This window comes from Adiantum capillus-veneris, chromosome 11, assembly GCF_014529385.1.
Source record: "Adiantum capillus-veneris isolate H3 chromosome 11, ASM1452938v2, whole genome shotgun sequence".
Taxonomy (NCBI): domain Eukaryota; kingdom Viridiplantae; phylum Streptophyta; class Polypodiopsida; order Polypodiales; family Pteridaceae; genus Adiantum; species Adiantum capillus-veneris.
Genome location: NC_140941.1, coordinates 151,346,704 through 151,369,627, shown reverse-complemented (window position 1 = coordinate 151,369,627; position 22,924 = coordinate 151,346,704). Strand labels below are relative to the sequence as shown.

At 41.9% G+C, this 22,924-nt stretch overlaps 1 protein-coding gene and 1 pseudogene across 1 annotated transcript; both read right to left on the bottom strand.

The window, feature by feature from the left end:
* Positions 1-11,497: 11,497 nt before the first annotated feature.
* Positions 11,498-14,194, bottom strand: LOC147448233 (uncharacterized; annotated as a pseudogene).
* A 1,042-nt stretch (positions 14,195-15,236) lies between these two features.
* On the bottom strand, positions 15,237-15,774 carry LOC147448232 (uncharacterized). The gene is given in 2 exon segments (XM_086524106.1): positions 15,237-15,317; positions 15,319-15,774. Coding segments are annotated over 2 exon segments (537 nt in total).
* Between the last annotated feature and the right edge of the window lie 7,150 nt (positions 15,775-22,924).

The following is a 22,924-nucleotide window of genomic DNA, read 5'->3' as shown; positions in this document are numbered from 1 at the left end:
CATGAGATTCCTCATATTTTAGAAGATTCTTTTTTTGATTCACTTAGATTCTGACAGAGTTGTCACATCATAGGTGAATAAAAAAAAAGAATCTTCTAAAATATGAGGAATATCATGGCGTGCTATATATCAGTAGATAGAGCTTGAAGAGGACATTCTAACTCTCAAACCTCCGTCAACTTTGGAGTTTATTTGCAAAAATTTATCCATGCGCCCGTTTTGGTAGAGAGAGGTAAAGTCAAACTCCTTAAAGGGCCCCTTTGTGAGTCCAAATTTTGCCGAATGACTATTGTCAATAGCTTAATTTCTCTCTCTTTTTAAGTATTGTTCATGCCTATCTAACTAGGTGTTATGCTTTTTGTTGCTCTCTCCACCCAAGCACTCTTGTTATGCTCATTAGGAATCTATTCTAATGAAATGCTCACTATGTTCATGCTATTTTCTGCTACACACAAGTTACTAGACCATTAAATGTTACATTGGTATCAGAGCACAAGGTTTCTCTTTTCTTGATCAAGAAGGGAGGTCCTCAAGTTAGCTATAAATGGTTGTTATTATTAATTGCAATTGAGTAAGTAGAATAGGGATTTTTCAGCCTTGCAGTACGCCTGCCTTCATGTAGATAACAGGACATCATTTTCAAGAGCTATGGCCTTAATAGTGGAGTCCTACGGGGCTTGCCTACGTCTTAACCACTATTGAGCTATTAGAAGCTTGGAAGGAGCCAGTGTTGTTTTGGTGTTGAACGACCCTCTCTTCTATTCCTTGCAATTAATGGTATTCGAGCCATGGTGTCGTGCAACTCTGCTCCCATGCTAAGAAAGATGCCAGCAAAATGCACATGAAGCTTCTTTGAAGCCTACTTGATTAATGGTCAGTGGTGATTAGGGATTGTTATTAACAAGACAAATTCAATGATTAATGTATACCAAATGTGGTGTTCAAAGAAATGGAAGGTTCAGTTGATATGCATGTTAAATGAGGTGCCCTTTGCGAGCCGCTCGGAGATGTCGTGCTTGGCATTGCCTTGACCGGCATGTGTACCAAATATGGTGCCTTCATTTTTTGTGTGGAGAAAATCCTTAGCAGACATGTATGCTTAATGTGGTGCCCAAAGGCCGCCCACTAATTAAACGGCACTATGGCCACCCAAGCAATAAGATGGTCGCCCGCCAATTAAAACCCTTAGGGGTGTGTGAACCAAGGGAAGAAAGAACAAAGCATGGCGAGGAAGACACTGGCCAGGAAGCGTGGAAGTGGCGAGGAGAGCAAGAAAGGAAAAGCGCTCAACATGCCAGGGCGCTCACATTTGGACCCGCTGCTCGCGGTTTTTGGGTTGCCCATCCAATTTGCTGCCATGTCATTAGGTCTTGTTCCCACGCCACATGAATGATGGCAGCGCCACTGCTTAGGAATAAAAGAGCTATTAATAGAGGGGTTTTTTCACGAGGAGGACTACTCTGAGCGAAGCAAGAAGAAACAAAAGAGCTTGGTTGAAGGAGCAAGAAGCCCGAAGGAGCTTGGTCAAAGCAACCAAGGGAGTAAACTTGTCGAGGCTTGATCAAGCCAAGACGAGAAGAGGATTACAAGCAAAAGTTGAGGCTTGGTCGAATCGAGGTCGAAGCAAGTAAACTTGTCGAGGTTGAAGCGAGTAAGCTTGAGAAGGAGAGGATCTCAGAGTGTTGCATGAAGTTGGCATGAGCTTGGAAGAGGAAAGCAAGTGTATCGACCAAGCAAAGGATAAAGTTTCGACTAGCAATTGAAGAGCAGGAGGAAGTTAAACCCTGTGAAGATTGAGCGGCAATTAAGCCAGTGCAAAGCATAAGGAGTAGAAAGCTGTGGAATAATTGATAGTAATTGAAGCATGAAAACTGAGGCATTGAACATAATTGAAGCTTACTGAATCTAAGGGAACTCGAAGCAGAAGAAGCGACATGAGGGAGTTTCCATCACTGTCATCAGCTAAAAATTGATAAAATAATTTGTTAAGCCCCGATGTCGTTAACGGCCTGGTTAATTTTGTAAAGCGGGAGCTTAAAATCCTAGTTAGCAGATGACCAAGTGACGGTGCTGTTAACAGCCCGCCTTGGCTAAGGATTAAGTTGTACTCAAAGTATAATTCAATTAATTGATGATCACGATGATTGCCAGATTCAGTTGCATCTGTTGTTCTCATTCTCTCTCTTCACACCTCTCATAGCCAGAGGCCCCGGTGCTTGCCCAGTTCACATTTCAAACACATATCCCCCGATATCTTTGGTGAACCCGATGCAAAACGATCCGGGGTGGGAGGTAAAGATGGATATGCTAGAACAATTGAAGCATTTTATTGATGATTTCACTGCCAATGGATTTGATAAAAATCTAGCAGTTGCACATTTGCCAAAAATGATGGATTTAGTTCAGGGATGTCTGTAGGAAGCAAAAGCCATGCAGATTAAAAAGCAGATTGATGAGTCGATAGAGCTAGCACTTGATGCTATGTGGGAGCAGTATCATATTTTTCAGGGATATGATCCAGAAGGTTTTATTGCATGTTATGAAGCTGAGATGAAGATCCGAAATGTTCCATAAAATCGGATGATTGCAACTTTTGAAGAGGTTTTAAACTCAGTTTTAAAAAGCAGGTACAAGAACTAGCAGAAGCATATCCCACACGGTTGGACTATTTTGCAGAGGAATTCATTTACAAAAGCTCAAGGATTCTAGATCTGGAAATAAAAGAAATTACAAAACGAAGCCAGTTTGTCTTCAGTAAAGGTGAATGGGATCAAGAGGGGATCAAATGCAGTTCCTCAACTATGATGAATTCTGGGAGCATATTTCTGTAAGAAGCAAAGCCAAAGAAAATGTTGAGCCGGAAGTAGTGGATTTAATTTCAGAGGAGCGTATTTTGAGCAACAAAGAAAAGGTAAATGATGAATTTAATGCTGAAACAAGCTTATATGAATTTTTTTTCAAAGATTGTTCGTATGGACGCTACCTCTAATAATGGTTCCAATGAAGACATAGACTGTAAATCAAGTGGTTCGCAAGCTGTTGACCTTGACATGGGTTATTCTGAAGGAGTTCATCAAGCAGATGAGCTTCTACAGGATATTACTAAAACTCTCAGCATTATACCCGAGTTGGACAACATGTTTGATGCAGATGAGTGCATAAACAAATCTTTTATATACATAGTAGCTGATGAAGTGACCAAGATTGTGGACCCAGCACATGATGAGCTTGAGGATGTCAATGAACCTATGATTGCTACTAAGCATATGTTTGCAGATGCTGTTATCATGGAAGAAGATGCTATAATTAATGATTTCTTGTCTAGATCTGAAGGAGATGATCATGACAATATAGAAGAGCTTTCTGATACGTGTACATCTTCAGAGGAGGTGCTAGATGAGCCTTTAAAGTGCTATGACGGATTGCTAAGTAACTTGGATGCAAATGAGGAAGCAGAGGATGATATTAATGAGTATGAAGACTGTATAGATTATGCTAATTGTGGACAGATTATTGACAGGGATTTTACATCTATGCTTGTACATAAGCTGCATGGAGATAACTCCTACAGTTTTGATTAATGTTGAGACTTCCAAGGGTGATTTTCTTGAGGATGTTATGGATGAAGATTTATAGGATAAAGCTGTTTTTCATGATCAAGGTGAAATCTCAATAGGTAAAAATTCCTCTAATGATACAGGTCGAGAGACTCCCAAGGTTTTTCATGATGGCTATGAAGCTAGAGGGGGTGATGATGCTAAATCATCCTTAATACTACATAAAGTGCACAGAGTTTTTCATTTCCTTGGACAATGCGCCAAATGTGGTTGGATTTGGCTGCTATGCCTATTGATGCTTATGTCAGTGATGTCTTGGCTGCCAGTAAAAGGGAGTCAAATTTCTTTAATATTTTCCGCTAACGAGCTTAAGTTACCAACAATTTATGGTATGTGGGTGCTGCACTATGCTTCAGGTGAAGCTCTAGTATATTGCGGAGCCCATCAATGCTATGTGATTTCAATGGTGTTTGATCCAGGAGATTCTAAGGATGTTCGTAAAGCAGATTCAATATGGATGGATACTGTTAAGTTTGCATAGTAATTACGTGTTATTTAAACCAGGGGTAGCATATTTGCATCAGAAATGCTTGATGTTGGTTGATATAGGAGATGCATGCTCATGTGGGTATTATGATGCTCCAATGTGTGGGAAATTCCTTATTATCCCATTTGATCCTGTGGGTTACTAAAGTGAAACGTTGCAGATGCAGAGGATACCAGATGCTTGATGTAGCAGGCTGCATGATGCAAGGTTTTGTTTTCTAGATTATGCTAAGTCAGAAGAGTGTTTGGTTATGCATTCAATAAGATAACATGGCTGGATTCTAGTTGATTTATTTGGACAATTGATGAAGTATCTTCACATCTTTTGAGTTGGTTTTGCTACTAGAACTTAAAGTAAAGGACTTGACGACCATTCCGTGTGCAGACATAGTAAGGCATACTTGAGCTTGAAAGGGTTCTCTAAAGCGAGCTTAATGGTCAAGCCGTGTGCAACATTAACTGGAGCACTTGAGTCTGGCGGGGTTCACTAAACAGGCTTTTCATAATTGAATGCTTTGAAGATACGACAGATATAGTTCAGAGATTTTTGATGGGCAGCTACCTAGTGATTAAGCTAGAACCTTGATGATAGGGTGTAAGCCTTATTTTATTCTTCATATGTTTACCAGTTATGTGAGTCTAATGATGGTAAGGAGCTTAAGGTACCTATAGCAGATGCAGATTCAAGTGTTGTTGGCATAGACCGGAGGCTGTGCATGTTCAGAGGGGGTGAAAGTCATGCACCTCCGCTCCCATGCTAAGAAAGATGCCAAAAAAATGCACATCAAGATTCTTTGAAGCCTACTTGATTAATGCCCAGTGATCAGGGCTTGTTAACATGCCAAATTCAATGATTAATGTATACCAAATGTGGCGTTTGAAGCAATGGAAGCTTCAATTGATATGCATGTTAAACGAGGTGCACTTTGAGAGCCGCTCGGAGATGTCGTGCTTGGCGTTGCCTTGACCGGCATGTGTACCAAATATGGTGCCTTCATTTTTTGTGTGGAGAAAATCCTTAGTAGACATGTATACTTAATGTGGCGCCCAAAGGCCGCCTACTAATTAAATGGCACTATGGACGCCCAAGCAATAGGCTGGTCGCTTGACAATTAAAACCCTTAGGGGTGTGTGAACCAAGGGAAGAAAGAACAAAGCATGGCGAGGAAGACAGTGGACAGGTAGCGTGGAAGTGACGAGGAGAGCAAGGAAGGAAAAGCACTCAACACGCCAGGACGCTCACATTTGGACCCGCTGCTCGCGGTTTTTGGGCTACCATCCAATTTGCTGCCATGTTATTTGGTCTTGTTCCTGTGCCACATCAATGACGGCGGCGTCACTGCTTAGAAATAAAAGAGCTATTAATAGGGGGGATTTTGCATGAGGAGGACTATTCTGAGCGAAGCAAGAAGAAACAAAAGAGCTTGGTCGAAGGAGCAAGAAGCCCAGAGGAGCTTCGTCGAAGCAACCAAGGGAGTAAACTTGTCAAGGCTTGAGCAAGCCAAGGCGAGAAGAGCATTACAAGCAAAAGTCGAGGCTTGGTCAAATCGAGGTTGAAGCAAGTAAACTTGTCGAGGTCGAAGCAAGTAAGCTTGAGAAGGAGAGGATCTCAGAGTGTTACATGAAGCTCGCATGAGCTCGAAAGAGGAAAGCAAGTGTATCGACCAAGCAAGAGATAAAGTTTTGGCTAGAAATTGAAGAGCAGGAGGAAGTTAAAGCCTATGAGCCCAATTAAGCCATTGCAAAGCATAAGGAGCAGAAAGCTGTGGAGTAATTGATAGTAATTGAAGCATAAAAAATGAGGCATTGAATAGAATTGAAGCTTGCTGAATCTAAGGGAACTCAAAGAAGAATAAGCGACATGAGGGAGTTTCCATCACCGTCATCAGCTAAAAATTGATTAAATAATTTGTTAATCCCCGGCATTGTTAGCGGCCCGGTTAATACTGTAAAGCGGGAGCTTAAACTCTTAGTTAGCAGATGACCAAGTGACGGCTGTTAACAGCCCGCCTTGGCTAAGGATTAAGTTGTACTCAAAGTATAATTCAATTAATTGATGATCACGATGATTGCTAGATTCAGTTGCATGTGTTGTTCTCATTCTCTCTCTTTCACACCTCTCACAACTAGAGGCCCGGCTCCTGCCGGACTCACGTTATACACCATACTATGGTGGCTTCTCAAATCAATTTCCAAACAAGGGCTAAAAGAAATTCTAAGGCCGCGGAAAAAAAGGGTTTCAATGAGCCCAAGGGGAAGGACAATGCCCAAAAGTTTCCTAAGGGCAATTCCAACAAAGCTAAGAAGAAGGGAGTTTATAAAGGAAAAAACAAACTCTCTCCTCAAGATCTTGAGCGTTATCGCAAGGATAAACTCTATTTCAAGTGCTGCAATCAAGGGCATGCATAATGCGCTTGTCCCCAAAAGAACACCCGCCATGAGTCTCCTAGAGCTACCTTGGTTGAAATCCAAGAAGAGGAAGCTCACCACAAAGGATGTCTATGCCATGCTTGGGGAAAAGTAAGAGAAAGTGATGCTTTTATTCTCTTTGAACCTGGTTCTACTCACAATTTCATATCCATAGAGTTGGCCACCAAGCTAGGCATCCAAGCCTACGAGATGGGAGATGTCGTACCCGCAGATGGTGCTTTAAAGGGGCAAGAAGCTTCAGTCACTCCCTTAATTGGGAAATTGAGGCTCCATGTCCAAAGCTATGTGGACAAAGAGGACTTCTTTACCTCTCGTCTCAAGCATGAGGATGTAATCCTAGGGGCACCATGGTTTGATCGCATGGCTGCCAATGTTAAATTCCCTAAAAGGAGAATCTACTTTAGGTTCAGGAAAAAAGATATGTACATAGACGCTAAGGAGATGGGTAACACCATACCCATTGTACATACACAAGATTTCAATAAGTCAATAAAGAGCTCTATTTCCGTGTACATGATTTTTGTTAGAGATTCTCAAAATGAACCTAATGCTTTAGCAAAAGAAAATATAAACAACCACAAGGAATTAGAGTTATCCAATTTTCTCAAGGGGTTTCAAGATGTCTTTATTGACGACATCCCTTGTGAGCTACCTCCTAAACAAGGCAACGATGACCATGCAATTGAACTTCTTCCAGGAAGTTCACCGCCTAATAAACCTCCTTATAGAGTTTCTCAAGCTCAACAAGAGGAGATTATGTGGCAAGTGCATGAGTTAGTTGAAAAGGGCATGGTTAGGCCTAGCTCATCTCCATTTTGCTCACCTATGTTATTAGTGCAAAAGAAAGACGGCACATATCGTATGTGTGTCGACTATAGAGCACTAAATAGGATCACTATCAAGAATAGGTTTTCCGTTCCATGGGTAGAAGATCTATTTGATAAGCTACAAGGGTCCACCTACTTCAGTATGATTGACCTAAAAAGTGGCTATCATCAAATAAGGATAGTTGATCAAGACATTGTAAAGACCGCATTTCACACTACATTTGGTCTTTACGAATACATTACCATGCCTTTTGGCTTGACCAATGCACTAGCCACATTCAAACGCTTGATGGAGAAGCTATTCAGGCCTCATTGAACCTTTATTAGAGTGTTCTTTGATGATATTATCATCTACTCTAATTCACTAGACGAACACAAGAAACACCTCCAGGTAATCGAAAGAAAAGTGAGTTTTTCTTGCAAGAGATTCAATATTTAGGTCACATTATCTCTCAAGATGGCATCCAAATGGATCCATCAAAGTTAGAGGTAATAAAAGGATGGACTAAACCAAGGAATCTTCATGAACTAAGAAGCTTTATAGGTATGTGTGCATACTATAGACGCTTCTCACAAATTGCAGGACCATTACATGACCTAACAAAGAAAAATGTTAAGTATACATCGTCTTCCAAGGAGAACAATGATTTTGAAAATCTTAAAGAAAACCTGATCTCTCAACTTGTGCTTACACTGCCAGATCTCTCAAAACCATTTGAGGTCCAATGTGACGCTTATGGTGATTGCCTTGGAGCTGTTTTGCTCCAAGAAGGGCACGCCATAGCCTATGAAAGTCGAAGGATCGACCCTATTGAGCAAGCTCTAGGCATAAATGAAAAGGAACTCCTCGTAGTTCTACATGCCTTAGACTCATGGAAGCACTATCTATTGGGGACTCCTTTCATTTTGCGGATGGATTACCAAAGTCTTAAATACTTCATGACGTAGACCAAGCTCTTTGACAAACAAATGAGGTGGGAAAATTTTCTTTTGCAATTTCATTTTAATATTGCTCACGTTGCTGGCAAGCATAATCAAGTAGCCGATGCACTCTCAAGACGGTCGAGAGTGAAAGCGGTTTCCATAGCAACTCACAACGATCTATCTTCTATGATAGATGAGTATGCTATTGATCCCAATTTTAGAGATGTGATTTTAGTCCTTGCACTAGGGAAGAAAGAGGAACCATTTACTTTACAAGATGGTTATGTTCTCTATGGCAATAGACTATGTGTTACTAACTCACTACATGAGAAAGTAATGTATGAATCTCATGCTCCTCCTTATGCGGGGCATAGAGGGATTCACTCTACCCTAAAAGGGACGGAAACATATTTCTATTGGCCTAGCATGAAAGCAAACATAAAAGAGTATGTTTCTAAATGTGTGGTATGCCAAAAGACAAAGTTTGATAGAGGGAAGCAACCTGGATTGATTCAACCTTTGCCAATCCCTAATTCACCATGTGAGAGCATATCCATGGACTTTATCTTTGGATTGCCTAAGTCTATCCATGGGAATACAAGAATATGGACGATAGTAGACAGGTTCAATAAACAAGCCCATTTTATACCCGTCAAAAAGACTATCAAAGCCCATCAAATGGAAACCCTCTTCATTTCACAAATCTTCAAGTATCATGTCTTGCAATTGTCCATAGTGTCGGATAGAGATCCTAGAATGACCAGTAATTTTTGGAAGGGTCTCTTTGAAAATTTAGGGACAAGGCTAAATTTCTCTTCGGCCTATCACCCGCAAACGGATGGCCAAAGTGAAATAGCTAACCTAACAATTCTTGATCTACTAAAAGTCTATGTAACGGAAGTAGATCAAAGGTCCCAATGGGAGAAGTACTTACCCTTAGTGGAGTATGCTTACAATAACACTGTACATACTTCCACGGGAAAAGCACCTTTTGAGGTAATTGAGAGAAGATCAAAAAGTCCCCTGCTACTTAAGGTACACGGGAAGATATTCGTTGTAGATGAGTATAGCCAAGTCCTACAAGCATCTTTCCAAAAGATTAAGGATGCTATCTCTATCTCACAACAAAGGCAAAAGGCTGCTGCTAATAAGCACAGAAGAGCCCAAGCCTTTAAAGAAAATTATTGGGTCTTACTTAAATTTCCTAAGGCTCGATTAAGGCACATGACAGGCAAGAATCCTACGGGGCACCAAAAGTACTATACTAAGTTAGCAAAAAGGTACTATGGTCCCTTCTAGATTCTTAGAACAATCAATGAGATGGCCTATCAACTTAAGTTGCCCAACCATTGGCTCATACACAATGCTTTCCATGTGAGCCTACTAAATCCTTACAAAGGAGAGACACCTCAAGAACCAACTATTGAAGACCCACCGGAGATTGAGGACCAAGAAGAGGTGTTGCATCCCGAATCCATTCTCCGACATGAAGACAAGGTATTAAGAGGCGGTAAGACTATTCGAAGATATCGTATTAAGTTTAAGAATTATCCTTTTGAAGATGCTAGATGGATGCAAGGCATACAATTAAAGGATAACCTAAACCTTGTCAATGCTTACAATGCTTCCCTAGAGTAAGAAAATGTACAAATGTTTAAAATGAACAAAGATTTTGTCTTATAAGACTCTCTTTTTCTTTATTGTGCACAAATGTGAAGTAGTATGCATGCTTAGATCAAGTTTGCGGAGACTACGTCTCCCAAACACCAAGTAGAGGTTGTCCCTCTACTATGGAAGATTGATAGGACTAATGTGCAGACATGCTTGTAGCGGCTTAGACTCTCAAGCATCAAATGGACTAGTTAACATAGGGATCCTCTACCCGCTAGAAAAAGGACTAACGAATAGGATTTATCTTCTCTACCCCATAGTCGAGGACGACTATGATTTCAAGAGAGAGGTAATGTCATAATAACTAATATCTAAATCTCCTAAATGATTTTCTCATATTAAACTGATCATTTAATATGGGGAAGTGCTAGGGGAGAAAAAGGAATATTGGTTAAGCTGGTAGAACAGCCACAGTAGGGATGCAAAGGAGGGAAACTAGGGATCCAAAGGGCGGGCCATCTGCAAAAGAGCAATGTGAAATAATGGGCTTAAAAGACCCTAAGGTTTAGCCCATTAAGAACTCCAAAATGCTAAGGTTCCAAAATTCAAAGGTTGTGTCCAATGGTCAAGCTTAGTAAAATTGGATTCTTTGTGTGTGTGTACAAAAAGTCTTCATGCTTCCTAAATAGGAGGGGGTGAGCTTTGCAAGTAGGGGATGAGAGAGAAACACACACACACACTCTCACAAGATTCCTTTACACAAAGGGAATGAGGGACACATGTCATCTCCCTAGCCCAGATGCCCACAAGGTGTACTTGTTGGTGGTCATAGCACAACGCACAACCCACCGACATAATGTCAATCCGGTGGATCGGAACCCGGCTAGTGCATGGAGGCATGGATGCACCTAATGTGATGAAATGAGGACTCTAGGAAGAGGGGTAAAGCAAGAGAGGAGAAGAGGGAAAGCCGATGAAGCAAGATCTATGCACACACACTCTCAATCTACACTCTAACTCTCTAATCATGCAGACAATGGTGTATCCCTTTGCTCTAATCTCAAGCACACACACTCTAATCACACATTAAGCATACACAAAGAAGCCTAATGAGAGAAATGTATGCAGCCCACGTACACACACACTCTAATCTAGCACACATGTGAAGCAAGAATGCTCAAACAAGAGGGAAAACTAGAGAGAGAAGAGAAGATTAACACTAATGATACACCATTAACACACATAAGATTGAAAGACAAGAGAAAGTAGAGAGAACTTAGCTTCCATTAATCCCAATGACTACTACATATGATGTGGAAGATCCAAGCTCCATAGCCACTCCTCTTCTTCTTCTCCACACTCCCTCGCACTCTCTTCTCTAAGAATGCCCTTTCACATCTTGTGAATTGACTTATATACAAGGGCTTTTAAAAATGGGCGGCTGGCCAAAAAATGTATAACATGCTGCAGGTATCTAGGCTCATCTAATCATCAATGTACAACTTGGAACCCACTGTGGAGCCCGTAAATACAAAAAATATATGCATACACATATATGTATACACCAATGGAAGCATAATGCATGTCGTTGACGCTCGCTCGTCAACACTCTCCCCTTCGGAAGCTTTGTCGTCCCTGACAAATCCATGTCGTGGTAGATGCTTGAGAAAGAATGTGCCTGCAATTTAAAGAAAAAGGTGGATGAGGTAGCAAGCTCAAATATATGGTGATAAGGCATAAGGAAAAGGCAAAACACATGTAGTAATGAGTAGATGCAAAGAATTATGAAATGTTACACTGCCATTAAGGAAAAATAAATTGCACTTGCTGAAATTAATTAATCAAGAGTTTTGGGCTTATGAATGAGCCTATCAATTAGTTAGCTACGACTAAGGGTTAAAACATTTACTCTAGTACTAGCTAAGTTAGTAAATTTATCCCAATGCAAGATTCCCTAATTATGTTTGTCATAGTTTAGGTAACTAACTCTCACAACTCGAAACAAAATCTTGATTTTTTTAAAACTTGAAGCTCAATGGAAGTCTTTATCATTTCATTTTTCTTGCTTTTCATTTGTTATTTTTCACATTTTGCAAAATCATTTGACGTGTGTGCTTATTTGTATACTGGGGGCTTTTTGCTTCTCAAAGAAAAGCACCCACACTGGGAACCTCTAGGGCTCTAGTACCATAGGCAGTACATGTGCGTGAAGTACCAAATCAAGCAAGGATTCCTCTTCTAGCTTAAGCTTTTACACTTGTGGCACTTTTGTTTTTCTTCCATTTCCTTTGTATTTTCACTAGTTTTCTTTGTTGTTTGGGTGAGAAAGCCTCTCTATGCTTAAAACACTCCTAAGGTTTCAAACACTCAAATAATTTTACCAACTAGGACTAGTAGTCAAGTAAATGAGTTACCCTAAAGTCACGGCCTCCTAACCTCAAGGCTCATCAATAAAACTAAACTCTAAGTCAATTAACTAAAGAAAGGACAAGTTTATACATCTTTAATGGCAAATATCAAAACATAATTGAATGCACTTAATCAAACCAAGAAGAAGCCACAATCAATAAATATAAATGTACAAAACCATATAGCATAGGAAGGAGTACACCTGTGCATGGGCTCGATGAAGAGGTCAATGTCATGGGAGCTCCTCGTGTCTGGAGATACATCATGTCTACATGGTCGTCCAATCTCTATGGGCAAGCTAATGTTTGTCTACGTGCTGCATCAAAAGATGAACAAAAGCACTGTACCTCCAAGAGGTATGTCAACAGTAAGATAAAATAACAAAAGTAACAGAATAATAAAATAAAACATCTAAGCTAGGGTCTAAAACCTGGATATCCAGAGGGAAAAAACCCAAAAGGGGAAAAAGTGCCTCTGGTATATGCACATAAATCTAGTGCACATATCAATGTGTACAAATCTCAAATCTTGTGCAACTAGCAGTCAAGAGAGAGCTCTCACCATGAAGCATGATCTGCAATCTCTTAGCTCGATCTCTAATAGTCAAGGGTTGGCTAACACCTAGCTCCATATGTAAAGTCTGCTCAACAGCACAAGGAATGGGCATAGGGGGGGCATCAGCCTCTACTCGAATATTCTTTGGAAGGCTCTTTGATAGCCAAATTTGCAATGCTCGCGCTCTTGTAGGGATGTCAGTCTGAGCTCTCCTAGCATGTCTACGTGTGCATCTAGCTCTAGGACATACTATCTGCTATGAAGGTACCGACCTCTCTAGGGGTAGTCTCATCTCTCGACATCTGGCTCGTGGAGGTCTCGCTCTAGGGTATGATCTTGTATGCGTTGGGTGTGCTACCGCTCATGGCCTAGGTACCCAAACATGTCTTTGTCCCTCAAAGTAATCCTGTGCCTCCAGTGACCATCTAGATGTGAGCCAACCATGTGAAAGTCCGTCGTCGGTCAAATGGATCTTTAGAAATACGATCGTGTCATCACAAGGTAAAAATCTAGCATGTATCTCGTCACGAGGAACAAATACCTGTTGGGTTGTCCTAGAAGCTCTACGTGGAGACCTACGTGCCTGATCTATCGTGTGTCGCTCCTCAGTGGCACTACTATCGTAGCAGAGCCTCTGCCTAGAGAAGGATCTACACATGACTGAGATGCCTCTGTACGTGGTCTCCAAACAAGTCTAGCAGGCTCTATCATATCCCTACATAGGGTGTTAGTAGAGGTCACTCTAGTCCATGTACGTCCATGTATCTGTGGTGTAACCTCTATCTCTGTGGTGTCAGTAATGTGGTCTCTAGGAACCTGATCTAGAAAATTACGGCTCGTGGCTGGTCTCCGCTCAATCGGGTGATCTGATCGTGAATCGGCACTCATAGATGGCACTAGGGCAACATCTATATGTGGTGGCTGCTCTCTCTATGACTCACTGGCTATGACACCGCTATGCAAGCTAAAAGAGTGGGATAGTGATGCTATCGGCTCTGCATCTTCTCTCATAGGGGGATCTACTCTCGTAGATGGCTCTAGCTCGACAGCTATCTCTAAGGGCCTCTGTGAGGTTGGCAGATCTAAACAAGGATGCTCAAGGGCAGCTAGAATCTGTGGAGTGGTCTCATCTATAACAAAGCCATCGGAGTCACTCACTCTATAACTCTGTGAGATCTCTCGCTGTGTGCTGGAAGTCTTGTGGATAAGTGTGGTAGGTGGTGTAGGCTCCCTAACAATACTCTGACTCGGATCTAGTGTCAGGGGATCTACCTGTGGTGGCAGGCTAGGTGCTGGAGCTATCTCTTGTGGCACACTATCATCCTCATTTGGCATCTCCCAAGGTGGTAGAATACGACATGACAAAAGAAGCCTAGGAGGTGATCTCTCTAGTGGTGTCTCTCGAGGACTCGGAGCTCTCGATAGTTGTGGAGCTAGCGTGGTCGTCGTCGGTCGTCGTGGGTAAACATAAATCATGATGTCTAAGTCGAGGGTAGTAGGGTAGACCTATAGTCAAAACATATACTGCATGATCGACATCCCTATAAACTCGCTCACGTGGATCTCCTATCAAATATGCAAGAAGGTGGGCTGAAGGATCTCTGGATCCACCACTCGTCAGGCGTCTGTACCTACGACCAAGCTCATCTAGATAGGTCACGGTCTGCTCAACTCTCTGAATCTCCACTAGCCTAGGATGTGTCTGTGTGTCTAGGCTATCATCTGGGTGTGCTCACTCAATGTCATCAAAATCAAGGGTCTCAATCAAGAGATATTGCTCTTTGAGCTCATCAATAAAAACTACTCTATCGGCTTGGATAGGCTCTCACAATCTGCCTAGGTTTAGACATCATGCGCTGCGGGGTGGCTAGACTCACAAAGGGGTGATCATAAGTGTCAACATAATATGCAACCCCTCGTGGAGATCGGCCTACTATATGCAAGATCTGACCATCTATATCTCTCATGCTATCCCTAGTCTCTCTGGTCTCGGACAGTGTATGAAGGGTGGGGGTCAGTGGTCTAGGGGCATGCATATCTACAATGGGTGATCTACCGGGCCCTACCTCTGGTGCTCTCAACTGGGGTGATGTGGTCATCATAGACTCTCTCGTATGCTCTCTAATCTGTGTCATCAAAGGTTGGCATGGGTCTCTAGATGGTGCAAGGTGTCGAGATTGAGACTCTCTAAAGTACGTGTCTCGAACGCTCTGGGTCTCTATCTGTGGCTCACTCTGAGTGGTACGCAAAGTGCTAGCAATCGTCGTGTACATCGCTCTAAACTCGTGATAGCTCAAAACGCTTGGTGGAAAATCAAGTCTAGGTGAGGAGAATCCTGGCGGTGGTTTCTTGAGTGATGTGGGTGGTGGCACTATGTCTAAAGGAGGTGAGGCACTCCTACTCGAAGTAGGGCGCTGGGTCGGTCGAGGATCGTACGGCAATCCACAAGTCAAAAAGTAAAGCTCAGTGCCTGTGGTGCTCATGTAGCATATGTCTTTAGGCTCGCCAACTAGTGTCACAACATCTATGGATAGGCGTCTACTAGAAGTGTGACACTCTAATCGATATATGCGCTGAGCACTATCTATATAGATCACTTGAGGACCTACCCACTGTACTGTAACCTGCACGAGATGGTCGAAGGCCTCAAGGCAATCATCTGCGTGTACTAGCTCTATATCCTCTAGCCTAATCAAATGGTCGACCACATACGTGGCACGATAGTCATCTCTAAATGTGCCGTCCTGCGTGTCGCCGGGAAGGACTCGCACCACTTGGAGGGTCTGTGTGGGGCCAAAGGAGGCACGACACTGGACAAAGAAATGTCCATATGTGTCCGTGTAAAAGGGCCAGCCTCTGTGCTCGCCTACAAGTGTGAGCAATGTGTACTTAGAGCACGAAGTGGTCATGGCCATCATATGTGCGCTCTCGGCGTGTGATAGGCCTTTAAACCTCGTCAACTCGTCGAATGTAGACTAAAATCAAAATCTGCACTATATCGAGGTTTATGCATACAATCGGACTCAAATCTGGCAAAACCTAACTCTCGGATGTATCTGCTCTAAATGTGTCTAATCGTGTGTACATGCGCGCGAGCGTCGAGTATGTGGGGCGTGTGATGCATGTGGAATATATGTGAGAAGCAAAGAAAGAAAGAAAAAAAAACTTTTTTTTTTTGGACGTGTGTGTGTGTGTGTGTGAATCCGAGAGAGAGAAGTAAGAAAAATGAAGAGGGGTGTATGTTTGTGTGTGTGTGTGTGTGTGTGTTTAACACATCAATTGCCAATCAAACCAAGACCTGTTTTAACCTCTTTTTTGTCCATTTTTGGCCCAAAAATTAGCGCAATTGGTGGTTCAATTAGAAAATTTCTACACATACACTTGTTTACCACTAATCCAACATCACAATACAACCATAGACACTCCAATTTGCCACTTGCAATTAGTTTAATTATGTGTGTATACACAAGAACAATTAAGCCTAAAATGCATCAATTAATCACACACAATTCTACCGAAATTTGAACAGCAGTTCAGTGCAAAATTGGCAATCGAAAACCATAAACCATATCAACATAATGACCTAATCAATCAATGGTTTTGCATCAAACACATTAGCATCAAAATTGCCAAAAAACAAGCACCAATTTGTACACATTTGCCCTCACGTTGGCATACACTAGTGCACATAGATTTGCACCGATTAAGTGCACCGTATCAATTCTCAAACCTACATTTTAATTTCATATTTTCAAGAGGGTTAATGTACTCACATTACAACAAGAATCGCATCGATTTCCCCACTCCAATTGACGATTGCACACGTGTGTGTGTAGGCAACCGCTTCACTGTATCTCCACCTACAAGCACCAATCACAAAGCATCATGTGTAGCATCATTTTTCTTCAAATCAAACACATAATCATGAAGGCAAAACATCCAATTAGAGATTTATTCATGTGTATCACCAAAAACACACAAGATTAGTGAGTAATTAGACATAAAAATTAGCATAAATCACACATAATTACACACTTTATAATCACTCAAATCATGCAAATTTGATGAGATTTCAACCCGTAAGAGTGATGCACAAGCCTCTAATTAGGCACATAAACATGTAAAACACTCCAATTGTTAGCGGATTAGTAGTAAATTAGTGATCAATTAGTGCAAATGAAGAGAAAACATGAAAATTACACACAACTTTTTTAACAAAATCTCATCACAAATCAACCATTCACCATCACCAATACCTCATCCTAATGAAAATTAGAACTCAAACCATCACTCGGGTGATCCTCTAGCTTAGGCGCTCAATCCCCGACAATGGCGCCAATGTTGGTGGTCATAGCACAACGCACAACCCACCCACATAATGTCAATCCGGTGGATCGGAACCCGGCTAGTGCATGGAGGCATGGATGCATCTAATGTGATGAAATGAGGACTCTAGGAAGAGGGGTAAAGCAAGAGAGGAGAAGAAGGAAAGCCGATGAAGCAAGATCTATGCACACACACTCTCAATTTACACTCTAACTCTCTAATCATGCAGACAATGGTGTATCCCTTTGCTCTAATCTCAAGCACACACACTCTAATCACACATTAAGCATACACAAAGAAGACTAATGAGAGAAATGTATGCAGCCCACGTACACACACTCTAATCTATCACACATGTGAAGCAAGAATGCTCAAACAAGAGGTAAAACTTGAGAGAGAAGAGAAGATTAACACTAATCATACACCATTAACACACATAAGCTCGAAAGACAAGAGAAAGTAGAGAGAACTTAGCTTCCATTAATCCCAATGACTACTACATATGATGTGGAAGATTCAAGCTCCATAGCCACTCCTCTTCTTCTTCTCCACACTCTCTCACACTCTCTTCTCTAAGAATGCCCCTTCACATCTTGTGAATTGACTTATATACAAGGGATTTTAAAAATGGGCGGCCGGCCAAAAAATGTATAGCATGTTGCAGGTATCTAGGCTCATCTAATCATCAATGTACAACTTGGAACCCACTGTGGAGCCCGTAATTACAAAAAATATATGCATACACATATGTGTACACACCAATGGAACCATAATGCATGTCATTGACGCTCGCCCGTCAACAGTACTCAAATCGTATTGGATGACCATGGAGGTGGACCAATGAGACTTAGGATTTTAGTTAATTTAAAAACACTTAATAAAAGAACCAATAAGAATTAAGCTCTCTAGAAGACTATTGGACAGTCTCCCAAGGGGTCCAATGAGCATTCAACAGCCCAATGGCTTGCCTAATTCGTAATTGCCAGGAGACAAAGGGGTCCAATGAGAGTTTAGTTGCAACCTAAAGCTCTCACAAAAGGGAAAATGGGGACACACGTCAAAAGGCTATCACTTATGCTACTTAATTCTCATTGGCTAAGCCTGGAGACGTAAGCCTGGAGACGTCCAATGAGGTGCCAACATGAGGGGGCTGAATTTGTCAAGTCATTATCACACACACACTCACACAATCTCATGTGTGAAGCAAGAAGACTCTCCCTCTCCTTCTCAAGCTTTAATGGAAAGCTTATCACCTACTCCAAGCGTGTGAGAAGGGAGGCCTACACCCACAAATCTTGGCTTTGTGATGCAAATCCAACCAAGAGCCAAGATTCAATGCATGCTCATCTCCTCTACCATGATAATTACTAAGCTATGCTATGTTAATATGAGTGATGATGTGAGCAGATGTACATTTTTTTCATAATACTACTCCTTCTTTCTCTCTATCTACTCTCATACCGTGCCAACTCTCACCATCTTCGAAGGTATGTGAGGTCTTGGGTCTGAGACCGTGAGGGAATTGATGTTGTGTTTTATAAGTGTTTTGCTTAGTGATTGAAGCTTCCATCTTCATTGCACTAGCTAGTATTGAAGGAACACAAAGAATTGTATTGTAAAATGTCTCTCTTGATGGGAGAAGCCTATAATACAAGGCCTTTTGGAGGGGGGGACCGGATCCATGTAAATCCGGTACTCAACTATTGTCAATAGCTTAATTTCTCTCTCTTTTGAAGTATTGTTCATGCCTATCTAACTAGGTGTTATGCTTTTTTTTGCTCTTTCCACCCAAGCACTCTTGTTATGCTCATTAGGATTCTATTCTATTGAAATGCTCACTATGTTCATGCTATTTTCCGCTACACACAAGTTACTAGGTCATTAAATGTTACAGTTCTTCTCTTTACACTTTCATGTCTCTGACAACTATTGCTAGAAATGTTGGAGGTATGAAAGTGCATAGAGAAGGACAACCTATTCTTCTCTAATGTCCTCTACGCACTTTCTAACAAATGCAAAATGAACCACTGGGGAGGTGCATAGTGCCATGGGATGCGACCTTGGTCCTGACTGAAAGGGAATAAAGATCTCACCCATGTCCAAATAAAAGAGTATCGACGCTCTCTGCTGTCGTGGAGGAATCTATCAAAGTCTCCCACTGGCTACGAAGTGTGTGGCAACTTATTCCAAATAGATGTCAAAGTGGTGGATGTAGGGGAAGATTGTGATCCCAGAATGTAGGGGAAGACTGTGAGCCCAGAATGTGAGCACGACAAGTTGCCCACATGGTCCCAAGACTGGTGTTACAGATCATAGTAATAACTCCATGCCTTTGGGAATGGTCCAGCTAATGATGTCACAAGACAGGCACCACGTGCCAACAAAAAAGAACAGATTGAACATACTTTTAGCACTTCAATAGAGAGAGAGAGAGAGAGAGAGAGAGAGAGAGAGAGAGAGAGAGAGAGAGAGAGAGAGAGAGAGAGAGAGAGAGAGAGAGAGAGAGAGAGAGAGAGAGAGAGAGAACACGCGACATGGAGTGGCGGAATTCCACCCTAGAGAGTACTTGCCCCAAACCTTGGAGCCCCTTTCGATATTTCTTTATATTACTTGAACTTAGTACAATGCTCATTCTCTGAACCTTCTCACCCGAAGCATGCCAAAGAATGAGCCCTTCGCACATATTTAAAGAACAGACTGAATAGACTTTTAGCACTTCAATAACAACTGAATTGAAAGAGAAGAAGAAGAATAAGAATAAGAGAGAGAGAGCACACGCGACACGGAGTGGCAGAATCCACCCTAGAGAGTACTGGCCCCAAACCTTGGTGCCCCTTTCGGTATTTCTTTATATTACTTGAACTCAGTACCATGCCGGTGCTTGCGCTCTGCACCTTCTCACCGAATCATGCCAAAGAATGAGCCCTTTTCATATATTTAAAGGCCCTTGGCCTCCAAAGCAGTTACATGAAAAGTTTTAAATTCAAAAGCATCTCGTCCAAACGTAGTTGCTCAAAAGCTTCCAACATAAATCATGGAAATCCGTACAAGTTGCCACATTAGCAAGCCAGTGCAAAATTCAAAAATCCATATTGGCTGCCACATCATTAGTTTTACGCTATTTTTTTTTATGTGTGTGTGTGTGTGTGTGGATCTAGGTTTATTTTAATGCCTTTATGTCCTCTGGGCCCCATCGAACCAGGTCCCAAAAGTTGGTGGAACTTTTACTTCTTTTGTTGCTTCTTTTTAGGGTTTATGCCCCTCGAATAGGATCTAAAGGTTGGCTCCATTCTTTAGTGGCTTGACATGTCAGCAATTTATCACATCCCCCCTTCTTGAAAGAAAATAATCGTCCACGATTATAGTATATTTGCAAAACAACTCAAATTACAAGACATAGAAACATTAAGTCACCGATGAACACTCCCCCCGCAAATAACCATCTAGGTCCGGGCCATGAGCTGTTCAACGACCCCCTCATCACTCCTCCCGCAAATAACCTAAAAAGGTTCGGGCCATGAGATATAGAGTCCTTTTACAACCAAACGCCCCCCCAAACTGCAACATACATCTTTTGGAGGTGCTGAGAGTAACCACTGCTCAGACTTCTTAATACTCCCCTCGTAAATAATCATCCATGTCTGGACCATGAGTAAAAAAACATCATTTTTCAAACACTTCAATACTCCCCCCGGCGGTGGTGGGTCTAGGTGCCCATTGAGCCATGAGGGAATGCTAGAAAGTAGAGGGTATGTCCTATAATGGATGATATGGTGGAGTAGCTAGAACCTAAGAAACTGTTGGAGACACAGGTGGTTGAGGTGGTGTCGTAGCAGCCTATGGCTATCAAAAAGTATGAAGGCAAGTAGTTCTCTGCCAACCCTTTGCGACTCCCTCGGGTGGGGGTTGTGGGATGAGACCAATGAGTAGGGTGGGTAGGGTAATCTCTCACCATTGCCCAAATGCATGGCACATGAGGCACTAATTTGTGCGGCCAAACATTGCAGACGGAACCGCTCTATAGTGAGATTTTGAAGTCAAATAGTGTCCAAAAAATGGGTACCACCAAGAGCGTACACTTGTATCTATGAAGAACCAATCTTCGTAGCCAATGAACCTAGTATAACCAAGCCCAATTGAGTGGCTAAACTAGTAAGACAAACTGAAAGGTGAACTGGGAGTGATGGAAAGGAAAGAGTGACTGGGAAACAAGGGATCTGTTGCTAGTGATCAAACTCCTCAATGTCGAAGTCTGGTGTTCAACGCTCTCAAACCAACCACCAGGTCCCAACCACAATATGAGAGCAACTGTACAGAGTCTCAGAACAATGCACGTCTAAAAGCTACACCTAAAAGATGCCACCACTTCAAGATGATGCCCTCAAAGCCACTAAGTACAAACTAAAGCCACTCACAAACTATGCCGCCTGAGAGAAAGAGGCCCACCCACCAGCCCAGGTAATGTCGAGTGGCCATCTCAATACTAGCTAAGTCCTCTATAGTCAAGCCATATGTCCAAGTGAAGGGTGTGTGGGAACTGTTGTTACACTTGGAGCAAATGTGGTAGCCGTTATGGAGCAAGAACTGACCAAGAGGTAAAATTCAAAGATGTCGAAGCTCTGTGTGTGTGTGTGTGTGTGTGTGAAAAACAAAAGAATTGAGACAAGAACTTTAGTTTATGAGGATCAGCAAGAAAAAAAAACAGAATCCAGGTGACCCCGAAGGCCATGGCAGCTCAACCAACGGGTGTGATCATGGACAGGATAAATGAGGAACATTCTGATAGAAAAGGTATCCTCGAGCGTAGAATAGCACGCAAATGTGGGAATTGTTGCAATAGCCCTGTACGTCTGAGGCTGATGATTGTACAAAGGAAACTACTTGTTGCTTAATAATCAGCATCAGGCAATCACTAGCTGTAGTAGCATAAACACAATGCACCAGCAGCATGAAAACAAATTGCAGAAGGTACCAGACCTGCAGACAAGCTGGTTGAACTTGGTATAGAGGCTATGATCCTAGCGGTTGCTGGTGTATACTATCAAGCAATGAGCACGCAAGGCTGCAAAAGTTTAGGAATACTGCACAAGGCTGTAGCATTGGTCTTAAGTGCAACCGTCACCAGATCACATGCTCGGAAAAACTTTTGTAGAATCAAGTTGTTGTACTTATAGACATCTTTTTGATGTGTGCATATTATTGTAGTTGAGTTGTTCAATAGTCTTGAGGAGTTCATGCTCGTCAATCAGACATTGTGACAAAGTATCTACTATTTGTTTCTCTATTGGATACTTAACACGGATTATGTCCAGGAATTGGACGTAAATGGGGTCTATTGCATGGTGAACCGAGAGTCATATTGTGTGTGGTGGCTACAACAATGTATGCCAAATTTTGAATGTTGCATACATAACATAGTTGTGTCTGGTGGTGGCATACATGTAATAGCTGTGCAAGATCACTGAACAATAGAATGAGCTTTTGACAAAATGGATCAAGCAGTGTTCCACTACTTATGTTCAGTATTGATAAACGATCATGTTGAAAATTGTACTTGTCAACATCGATATTTTGTCAATGATAATGATGTTGGCATCATGTATGGCTATAAATCTCTGATTTTTGGTGGGATTTATAGCTTGTGGAAAATGTTGTTTTGACAATGAAATTTTGAATTGGTAGTGAACTATTGTCGCCAAGCTATTGAGGCAGGCAACTGCTATGCCTATAGATGCAGTG